At 39.6% G+C, this 12,500-nt stretch overlaps 1 protein-coding gene across 1 annotated transcript in view; it reads right to left on the reverse strand.

The window, feature by feature from the left end:
• Positions 1–3,885, reverse strand: part of LOC115221458 (protein NEDD1) — a 28,156-nt gene extending 24,271 nt beyond the window's left edge. Inside the window, exon 1 of the mRNA XM_029791642.2 lies at positions 3,447–3,885. Coding sequence (XP_029647502.1) covers positions 3,447–3,615 — 169 coding nt within the window. The 5' untranslated portion in view covers positions 3,616–3,885. The remainder of the gene's footprint in view (positions 1–3,446) is intronic.
• Positions 3,886–12,500: the final 8,615 nt, after the last annotated feature.

The following is a 12,500-nucleotide window of genomic DNA, read 5'->3' on the forward strand; positions in this document are numbered from 1 at the left end:
GTTATGCAGGTGGCATGTGACAAGAAGATGGATATATATATACACACACATGTACATGGTCTGATCAATAAGTATCCGAACTGTTGCCATAGAAACGAAGCTAAAGCATACAGAGTGAAGCCACTTGGCACAAATTGACCTTGAACTCTGATGTGCATGTGCACTAAGTTTTAACGTTCTAGCTCACTTCTGCTGTTTACAGCAGTGCTTAGAAGGAACGTGTGTAGTGTGTGATCGTTGATTTGACAATGACAGAGAAAGTTGTCATGGCGATACATGCTCAGAGGTCTATGCAAAGTTGCAGAAAGTGTATGAGCCACACACAAGTGTATGAGTGGTTCAGGTGTTTCCCAGATGGCTGAAAAAATATTGATATTGACGAATGTTCTGGGAGACCTGAACCCAGCAGAACTGAGAAAAACATTGCAGATGCGAGTGCAGCTGTGAGGGGAAATCGTCGAATCACCATCCGTGAGTCATCAGAGGATTTGCAGATTAGTTATGGTTCAGTTCAGTCCATTATCATTGAGGATTTGGGTATGAGACACGTGTCTGCCAAGTTTGTGCCAAAACTGCTTTCAGCTGACCAGAAAGACACTTGGGTTTCAGTTGTGAAGTGGTTGACTTTATGAAGAGCAACCAGCTTTTAAAAACCATGCCAAAGCAGAGATTGGAGCTTGGTACAGCCCTCTCACTCATCTGTTCATGTCAAATAGTCCAACCCATTCCAGCATGGAAAAAGGGATATTAAATGATATCACTCACACACACACTTATGTACAGAATTCTAGCAAGTGCATGTTGGACATTGCTGTTAGTTTTTTTACATTTTGAATTAAATTCTGCCGACTGTCAGTTCTGTTGTTGACTGTTCCCAAGAACGAACCCAGTCAACTGCAGCAAATCTGCTGACCAAATTAGAAAAGATTATTCAGTGAGTGGTTGGCAGGACTGGCAGCGCACTGGGCTGAATGTCTAATGGTATTTAGAGATTGTATATGAGGGGATTGAGACTTGTTGGGTTCAACTTGGGTTTACCTGTTGCTGGGGTTGTTGAAAGTAAATATCAGTTAGGGTTATATAATACATGACATTTAGTTGTACAAAATCATGAAATACAAACTGCAAATACAGAAGGAAGAAAAATTCTTTTTGTATGCATTTTGATTTATTTGTTAACATAGAAAAGAGCTGACTGTTTAGCCTTGTATATAAACTCTCAAGTATTGATGGTCTGATACGAATGCCCTGAGTCGACACTGTGAATTATTAGGGAATAGCAAGGACATCAAGTTGTAAAAAGCAAGTAAAAAGAAAACTTTGATATATGGCATTAGGAAGGGTATCCAGCTGTAGAAACTCTGCCAGATCAAGATTAGAGCCTGGTGCAGCCATCTGGTTTGCCAGCCCTCAGTCATTCGTCCAACCCATGCTAGCATGGAAAGCAGACATTAAACGATGATGATGATACCACCACAACAACAACAGTGGCCAGTTTTCTCTGTTGTTGTGTATCAAATGAGAAGAGTCTGCAACAAGTGGTGAGTGAAGGAGAAAGGTCTGAAGCTGCCAACCATGGGAAAACAGACAACTTTCAGTATGAAGGTGTGTTCCTCTCACTAGAAGTTTAACCCTTTAGCATTTAAACCGGCCATATCCGGCCAAAAGTATTCTGCCTGTTTTATGGTCAAATTGGCCATATCTGGTTTCTCACACCGACCCTACAATATTGTTTGAAAAATTAACAGCTACCTCATTGAAATCTCATAGCTACAAGGTAATGCATGATTAGTTCAAAACAATTAGGAAGAAAAAGCATTAATTTTGGCAGAATAATGTGAACAGTAAAGGGTTAAATCTTGCTGAAGGTGACCAGCTTTTATTCCCTCAGGGGTCAGTACAAGCATCTTATCCGCTCTTCCCCCAGAATAATTTGACAATCTGTTTCATCATCTTTACACTCTAAATTCAAATGCTTTGGAGATCAATATTGCATTCCATCCTTTATGGGTTAAAACCATGCACCAATCAAAAACCGAGGTTGATTACACCAACTCCTCCACCCTTCCTACCCTCATAATAATTTGAAGCTTTATGTTTCTGTTTAAAATTATTTCATACCATATCTACACTACCACCACCACCAGTGCTGGATTAACCATTAAGCTAAGTAAGCACGTGCTTAGGGCATCAAGGGAAGGAGGGGGCACTACAGAAATGGTTATTGGTTTACGGTACAAAAGAAATCACTATAAACTTGCTAAAATAATATTCGGGATGCCTTTATCTCTACTAAGTATAAATGGAGATGTGTTACCTAAGATTAATTGTGAGGATTTGATTCAAAGACTTTGCCATTCAAAAAAGTAGGAGGAAACTTTCCAAATATAAATAAAGTGGAATTAGACAAAAATAAACATTATTTTCCCTCTTACTGTTTTGTTTCGTTTAGAAAAATAAAAATTTATTTCACGGTTTGATTATAAATTACATAATCTTTTTATGGGGACACCAAAATCTTTTGAGTGCTTAGGGCCTCGATAGGACTTAATCCGGTTCTGGCCACCACAACAACCAGAAGTTACCACACGTAACACCATCATTGTTACTGCTACCACGAGTAATACTACTACTACAACTACCACTAGTACTGTGACCACCACAACCGACTGTACTGTCAGAATCCTACTATGACCACCACGACACGACCGTCAACACTTTCACACCAAAAGAAAAACAAACAAAATTTATATTTGAAAAGAAACAAGAACAGCAAATTTACCAAATAAAAACAACAAACATAAAATAAATAAATGACTAACCCTTTTTAGTGTCGGCAGAAGGCGGGAATTTAAAGGGGTGGCGAGCTGGCAGAATCGTTAGCACGCCGGGCGAAATGCGTAGCCGTACTTCGTCTGCCGTTAAGTTCTGAGTTCAAATTCCACTGAGGTCGACTTTGCCTTTCATCCTTTCGGGGTCGATTAAATAAGTACCAGGGGTCGATATAATCGACTTAATCCATTTGTCTGTCCCCTCTGTGTTTAGCCCCTTGTGGGTAGTAAAGAAATAGATATCAACCCCGAATGTTCAAATGATTCCGAAAGGATGAAAGGCAAAGTCGACCTCGGCGGAACTTGAACTCAGAACGTAGCGGCAAACGAAATACCCATTTCTTTTACTACCCACAAGGGGCTAAACACAGAGGGGACAAACAAGGACAGACATAGGTATTAAGTCGATTACATCGACCCCAGTGCGTAACTGGTATTTAATTTATCGACCCCGAAAGGATGAAAGGCAAAGTCGACCTCGGCGGAATTTGAACTCAGGACGTGAAGCCGGACGAAATGCTGCGAGCCATTTTGTCCGGCACGCTAACAATTCTGCAAACTCCCGCCTAAAATATAAGACTAGAAATAATAAAAAATAAAAATGACAAAGGATACTGTTTGGAGTGTTCCAGGTGATGTCTGTGATGGTTCCAGTGTTTTCGGCAGAATTGTTCCACTGTTTGGTCAGTTGTACGGATAGTCTACTGCTGCTTGGTTCCGTCTTCTCTTTCATTTGAGGAATGTCCCAGAGAAGGACACTTTCAGCCGACGAAGCCAACATCATGGAATGAAGACCACAACTTCACCTTCTTCGACGTTTGTTCTTTGAAGTTTGCCGCCGCCGCTGCCGCTGCCGGGGAAGACGAACGTGGAACCCTTCTTGCAGGGCGTAATTGACGTCGTTCGGTACTCGAAACCCTTATTAATTAGGGAAACAAACGGGAGACGTCCACAGAAATCTTCCGGAATCTTCGGGAAAGAAAAAAGTCTCGAAACTTCCGAGACTGAAAGGAATTTAAAAATGTCAGAATGTCTCATTCAAATCTCGCGGCAGCGCCCCCTTCCGACACATGTGACTGGCAAGGGAGACGACTATCACAAAACAGCTTAAAACAGTAAAGTTAGGAGTTACCGCCCCTTAGAATTCCTAGCTAAAACAACGAAACAAAAAAAATAAAACGAATGAATTTCATAGTGTATTCATGTATTAGAGCGTCGGAAAAAATATCTTGTAGTATTTGTTCAGGTTTTTCACGTTCTAGGTTCAAATCTTGATGAGATAAGCTTAACTTTTTATCCGTCTGATGTCGATAATAATGTATCCGTGAAAAAACTAAGGTCGGTGTTTTCATTAACACTTTTTTGCTCAAAACTGATGGTTTTGTGCATAAATTAAAAATTATTAGCCAGGAGGTTAGGGAGGGATTTTTTTAATTAGGCGGAAAATGGAGGTGTTTTATTAAGGTAGTGAAAAAATATCTTTTATTTACGCAGCAAAAGTATCTGTGAAAAATCTGAGGTCGATGTTTTTGATTAATACTTTCTTTTACTCAAAACTGATGGTTTTGTGCATAAATTAAAAATTATTAGCCAGACGGTAAGGGAGGGATTTTTTTTAATTAGGCGGAAAGGAGAGGTATTTTATTAAGGTAGTGAAAGAAATATCTTTTATTTAGGTAGCAAAGAAAGCTAAGAGTATTTAAACCACAAGAGTAATAGAGCGGTAAGGTACACGGTAAAATTACGCGAAGGTTGAAAAATTTACAGGGTGTCCATAAATTATCTTTACATATTTTACACTTGTACATTTCAAAATGTAAAGATAATTTATGGGCTCACTGCACACTAACTGAACTCTCGGGTCGGTGAAAAATGTTTAGTCCGTCTCCTCGTCGATACTATAGACTTCTTCACACACACACGCGCACACATACTCTCTCTCTCACACACACACATACACAAGCTCTCTCACACAAACACACACACGCACGCCCACACACATATACACACACACGCACGCCCACACACATATACACACACATACTCTCTCTGTCACACACACACACACACACAAACACGCACACATACTCTCTGGTGGTAGGAGAGTCATTCAGGTAGGAAGTGGACAAACGCAGACGAAGACAGAAGGATCAGGGTAGAAGGAAGAGATATTTGAGAGAACGGAAGGGGAGGAAAGAAAGAGTAAAGAGGGTGGGAGATAAAAGGAAGCTGTTGCGGGATTATTAGATAAAACATGAAAATAAGAAGAAATCCTTCTGGTCACGTGGACAGCAAAACACAAAACAATGGCGTCCATATTCGCTCTCAATATATTCCATCAGATTCGGACGTGAATGTACCAATCGCTGTTGTATTTTCTCCGCGGAGAACAATTTCCCTTTTCAGTTAATGTGTGTTGATAACACACACGATTCATTGAAATAAAGGAACTTCTAGACTCCCAGCTATTTCGATCTGGTTGTGTTTCTTCCATCAAAGCGACCCCCAGATCAATGAATCTAAACAAGAATTTGGGTTTTTGTTTGTAGAAACCTGTCAACAAATTATTTGCTGATGTGTTGATGTCTTGCCAAACCGATCATAGATCGATGATGATTGAATATGTACACCATTGTTAAAATAATAATCAAAGACAGAAATGTTTCTTTATTGTATTACTGAGAGTTAAAAATGGCAGAAGTGACCCCAATTTCTTACAGGTATTATGCAAAAGTTTATTTACTTAGGAAGAAATTTTTCACGATCACACATTAAAGCGAAAAGAAGATTTGGTGGTGCTTTTGATCTTCTATAGTTGGATCCTGACTTGAATTGCAAATCAGATAAAGGTCAGTGTGGATGGCCACGGAGTAACATAAGAGGTGGTGGTCACATCACTTAAAGATGGCGACTGTATGATGAGTATTTATTTCTTTATTGTCCACAGGGGGCTAAACATAGAGGGGACAAACAAGGAGAGACAAACGGATTAAGTCGATTATATCGACCCCAGTGCGTAACTGGTACTTATTTAATCGATCCCGAAAGGATGAAAGGCAAAGTCGACCTCGGTGGAATTTGAACTCAGAACGTAGCAGCAGACGAAATACCTATTTCTTTACTACCCACAAGGGGCTAAACACAGAGGAGACAAACAAGGACAGACAAACGGATTAAGTCGACTATATCGACCCCAGTACGTAAATGGTACTTATTTAATCGACCCCGAAAGGATGAAGGGCAAAGTCGACCTCGGTGGAATTTGAACTCAGAACGTAGCGGTAGACGAAATATCGCTAAGCATTTCGCCCGGTGCGCTACCGGTGTTGCCAGCTCGCCGCCCTCCGTATTATGAGTATTGTCCTACTTTACCCCACCAACAACACTCGCACCATCAACATCACCACCTCTACTACTACTACTACTACTACTACTGCTGCTGCTGCTGCTGCTGCTGCTGCTACTGCTACTACTACTACTACTACTGCTACTGCTGCTGCTGCTGCTACTACTACTACTACTACTACTACTACTACTACTACTACTACTACTAAAGCTGCTGCTGCTGCTGTTGTTGTTGTTGTTGTTATGCAACAAGACGGGTAAGGGTGATTAGGTGATGGTGTAGGGCTTAGGGGCGGGAGACCCCAGACCTTGGAAAAAAAAACTTTGGTCGTCTTGTTGTAGTCGAGGGCTCTTCGTTGATGCCCAACACCACTGAGAGGTGACCCTCGAAGTCGCTGGAAATGGAGATCTCCAGGTCCAAATTCTTGAACGGCTGCTGCTGCCACACTACTGACCATGTCACATACCGCAGCCGTTTCAAAGTGATACCACCACCAGATGTCAAAACTACCACACCAACAACTACAACCGCATCCACCATCCCCCTGGCCGACATCATAATACCCACCACCACCACCACCACCACCACGCTAAATACCATCCGTTCTACATACCATGAATATATCGTTAAATATACACACCGTGGTTAAATGATCTATTTAGCAGGGATTTTTTTATTTTTTCGATGCATACATACGTAAACACACACACACACACACACACACACCAACATACACATACATACACACAAACTTATATATATATATATACATATGTGTGTGTATGTATGTATATGTATATACACACACGCGCACACACACACGCAGACACGCACACACACACGCACACAGACACACACACACACATATATATATACAGAAAGAGATAGACAGACACACAAATGCTTACATGCATACTCATATGTATGTATATTTGTATATAATGTATAAATGAGTGAATGTTTGTATGTATATATGTGTATTTATGTATTATATATATATATATATATCCATACATCTTCTTCTCTCGTCCTCCCTCTCTCTCTCTCTCTCTTCTTCTCTCTCTCTCTCTCATTGTCTATATCTATATCTATCTGTCTCTATATATACATATATACATACATACGTATGTATAATGTGTGCTGTATGTGCGTGTGTGTAATATACACCCTTACTTCCATACACACACACACTCTTACAGAAGTTTCACCGTCCCACCCCACCCCACCCCACCGAATAGATTTACCATTTCCAGTAATGATATCAGGTGTTTAATTCGCCTCCTCCTCCTCCGTCTCCCCCTTTCCCCCACACCTCCCCTAAACCCATTCCAAGGCCACTTCATTTGACCTTACGTATAGCTTCCTGATTATCTCAACAACACCTTTCACCGGTTTTCTTTGCATATGATGTGGCAGTGTATGTGTGTGTGTGTGTGTGTGTGAGAGAGAGAGAGAGAGAGGAAGAGAGAAAGAAAGAGAGATAGAGAGAATTGTGTGTGTGTGTGTGTGTGTTGTGTGTGTGTGTGCGTTCGTGTTGGGAGTGTGTGTATGTTGGTAGTGTTGTTCTGTTGCCTTGGTAGTGTGTGATATTGCGGTCCGTGTTCGAAATTCCGTTGCATCTCGTATCTCGTCGTTGGTTTGAGTTCATATGAATGTTTATCATGATACACACACACACACACGCACACACACACACACACACACACACACACACACACACAGACACACTGATAAACATAAACACGTACACGCACACATATTTATAAACAAACACATATTTATAAACATACATGTGTGCATGTATATACATTGATGTATATGCATATATATATATATATACATACATACATACGTACATACATACATACATACATCCATCCATCCATACATACATACATACATACACACATACATACATACATACACGCACACGTACATACATACATACGTACATACATACATACATACATACATACATACATACATACATACATACATACACGCACACGTACATACACACATACATGCATATATACATACATACATACATACATACATACATACACGCACACGTACATACGTACATACATACATACATGCATACATACATACTATGCAATCATATCCCTTCGGCAACATCGTATAACCATCAGGCGTGGAAGTGCATCCCTTGACCAAGTTTGCTTACATGAGGCTGATAACATCATAAGACTTGGAAAGCAGCTCCTTGAGCAACACTCTTTATCTGTTAACCTAGAATCCATGCCCAAAGAAGTCGCACGACTCTACCGCAACGCATCATCAGATGAAAGGATGAGCAGAAGACTACGCATGGATATGGTAGTAGAAAGCTCCGAGATGATAGTAACACCGATCATCAAAGCAGTTTATCATGGCCCAATAGCCAGATTACTACCTCCCACTCTGAAGGGTATACGTTTGCTATCCAGGAATAGGGAATATCAACCACGTACCTGATGCACAAAAGGATAGAGATGCAGGTAAAGCCGTGAAGTGTAACAACCGATGCAGACTTTATGGAGTTTACACTGAAGATATCACCCACATCATAAGCAGTTGTCAGAAAATGTCATCACGGTGTAATTTACTGATGAGACAGGATGTTGTAGATAGGACACTCTATAATGAAATCCGTCGGAAGGATAATTCCGAGGACAAAGAAATAAGAACCCACAATGTGGTAGAAGCCATAGCCACTCATAATAAAAAGGAATACTGGTGGAATGTCCCAGTGAAGATCTCAATAAAATTTAAGCACAACAGACCTGGTATAATGATTTGGGATAGAGAAGAGAAACTGTGCACAGCTGTGGAAATAAGCTACCCAGCAGATGCTTACACAAAGCTGAAGATCAGTGAAAAAGAGAACATCTGTGCTGAACTATAGAGAAATCTGCAGTTACTCTATCCAGATTACAAGTTCAGGTTTATACCTGCAATTATTGGGACCCTGGGATATGTAACAAACTGCCTAAATAGCTAATTCGAAGACTACAGATCCAATGCATCACTGGAACTATAACACACATACATTTTATTTGTGTGTGTGTGTGTGTGTGTGTGTGTGTGTCCATCCATCCATCCATCCATACATACATACATACATACATATTCTTTATATATGTGTTGATAGGAAATAAGGATAAATCTCAGAGCGAGTTATAAACAGTAGCGGCAACACATCGTGACGTATATTTGCCATTTGAATATGGCTAACCCCTAAGGGTGGATGCCAGCTGGAGGAGGTGTCTTCCTGGGGCTACAAACTACAGTAGCATCCACCCTTAGGGATTAGCCATATTTAAATGGCAAATATACGTCACGATAGGCAATAGCTTTAATATAAAAGTATCTAAAATTAAGACAAAAGTGCCATTGTCTTTGGGGTTGTCCCTGATCACAATCCTTTCTTTATTCATCAATGAAAGAATGTTAATAAGTGTTGTGGACTGAATAGAAAGGTCATCGGTTCGTGTTCGCCAAACAGATCTGTTCTGTGTTCGTGGCCCAGACGTGGAGATATCCTCTAAAAACTCTGATTACGTAACTTTATATATTTTCTCAATGTAATTGCATCAGACATTTTGCACTTGCAGGAGAGTGCACTGGATTAATGTGCAACATAACAAGGACTAATGCAAAGATCAGTGGGATGGGCGTGGGTGGGTGTTCTGTGGTTCCTACTTTTACTCCCTGAACCCTTTTGTAATAAAGCAAAGCAATGAGCGTCCTTCATTCATAAAATACCACAGTTGGGACCAATACCTCAATTACGAACAGTTTCTGATCCCTTAGAAACATCACGTAGAATCCATGATAGAGTATCGATCCCAAATCGGGAATTATACCTACCTGTCAGGTATGCATTACTCGAGGCCGTGACATCTACCAGTGTGTATTTCTTGAAATGCACATATTTGGGATTCTACAGTCTTTGAATGCTACATGTACATGTGGGATTGTCCCTTTCACGGACTGCACATGTTCAAGTTGGTGCTTACCATGGAATGTGCCCACATTTTAGACTGAGCCTCTCTTCGCTTGCACATACTTTGTAGGTTGCATATCTTTTGACTGTGCAGACGTGGGGCTGCACTCAACTGATATTATGCGCATATGGAACGATGCATATCTGGCATGGTGCATACTTTTTTCGACAGGGGTGGTTTCATAAGATAATTGCTTGCAAATATCCACTGCTGTTAGGATTCGGTTGCCTTTGGAGAGCCTATGGATTCACTGATCCATCTATAGTGTTGTTTTTCTCGGAGCGCCCGTTCTTTGCCGATCTTTGTATAGGCCAGTGGTTTGGTAAAGCTTCCATGCTTGAACACAGGCCGTTTTGCTGCATCCTAATTGCTTCCTAATGTTCATGAAGGACACATTTTGCTGATGAAGTGACACGATCTTTGATCTAGTAAATTGGATGATACTACAACGCTTTCCCATAGCAAATTAATGTGTAACGATGCTCGATTATTAAATAAATCAGAGCAGTACGACCAGCCATATGACCACCCATTTGGTTTATTAATTTGCATAATCTTGGTACGATTCTAAACTTAGTTTGCCGACAATTTCTAATCATTTGAAATAATTGTGCCTTAGAATTATTCAAATTGTCGAAAGATATATAAAGCCTGTATCAATCGAAAGAGAAAGAATTCTACATAAACTGTAAAAATTAAAATAATTTTATAAAGTTTTGTTAAAAATAAATTATTGGAGGAATAGAACTCTCAGCATTGTTCTTAAACTTACTTTGGCCAGAGTATGTATGGACGCCTGTATGTATATGTATCTTTATATATATATATATATATATATATATTATATATATATATATATATATATTATATATAATATATATATATATATATATACATATATATATATATATATATTCACACACACACACACACACCACACACACACACACTCAGCATTTTAAAACTGTTGTAATACTTGCAACATTTAATAAAATGATGTAGTACGAAACGATCGTACCAAATTACCGGAGTCATTCTTGTCGCTTATTTTGATTATATACATACATACATACAACATACATACATACATACATACATACAACATACATACATACATACATACATATATATATATATATATATATATATATAATATATATATATATTATATATATATATGCACACATATATATATGTGTATGTATGTATTTGTGTGTGTATGTATGTATGTATGTATGTATGTATGTATGTATGTATGTATGTATGTATGTATGTATGCCTGTGTGTATACTTGTGTTTGTATGTATGTATCATTAATGACAAGGGAACTAGAAATTATGTCATGAATTCCATTAGCTTACGGCTGTTTCTGCCATTAGATGCAATGTGCTCAGAATTGAATGATTGCGCAACGCCTTATAGCTTCACTGGAGTTTCAAAACTGAAGTGAAATTTTAACTATACATAAAATATGTATACTTATAAGCACCTATGATATAGTTGTATTTTGTGGATTTCTGTGTGTGTGTGTGTGTGTGAATATAAAAAAGAAAAAGCAGTAGTAGAAGAACAAGAAGAAGAACAACAACAAAAGCAACAACAACAGCAACAGAAGTAGGTAGGTATCTAAACAACAATGTATCAAGTAAAAAAGAGACCCTCAGAACACTGATGAAGGCCCCTAGGGCCCCAAATCGTTCGGTCCAATCAATCTATTCATACAGAACATGAATAACCGTCCACCTGTAAATCCACCCGATGTTTTGATACCCTACATGTCGTAAAGTACACGATGGCATGAGAGGAGCGGATGTCTAGTGGGGGGTCGTGTGATATCTCTTGGCTATCTCTTGAGATTGTTATCAACATAGGACATAGGGAATCCGATATCTGTAAATGGTGGCGGGCGGGGGGGATATGAATGATATTGTAACACACACACACACACACACATTGGTGCATGCACACATACACATACACACAATGACACAATGGTGCACGCACACGCACGCACAGGGACACACGGGACTCTCTCTCTCTCTTTCTCTCTCTCTCACACACACACACACCTACTCTTTTACTCTTTTACTCTTTTACTTGTTTCAGTCATTTGACTGCGGCCATGCTGGAGCACCGTCTTTAATCAAGCAAATCGACCCCGGGACTTATTCTTTGTAAGCCCAGTACTTAATCTATCGGTCTCTTTTGCCGAACCGCTAAGTGACGGGGACATAAACACACCAGCATCGGTTGTCAAGCAATGCTAGGGGACAAACACAGACACACAAACATATACACACACACTTATATATA

This window comes from Octopus sinensis, linkage group LG18, assembly GCF_006345805.1.
Source record: "Octopus sinensis linkage group LG18, ASM634580v1, whole genome shotgun sequence".
Classification (NCBI taxonomy): Eukaryota; Metazoa; Mollusca; class Cephalopoda; order Octopoda; family Octopodidae; genus Octopus; species Octopus sinensis.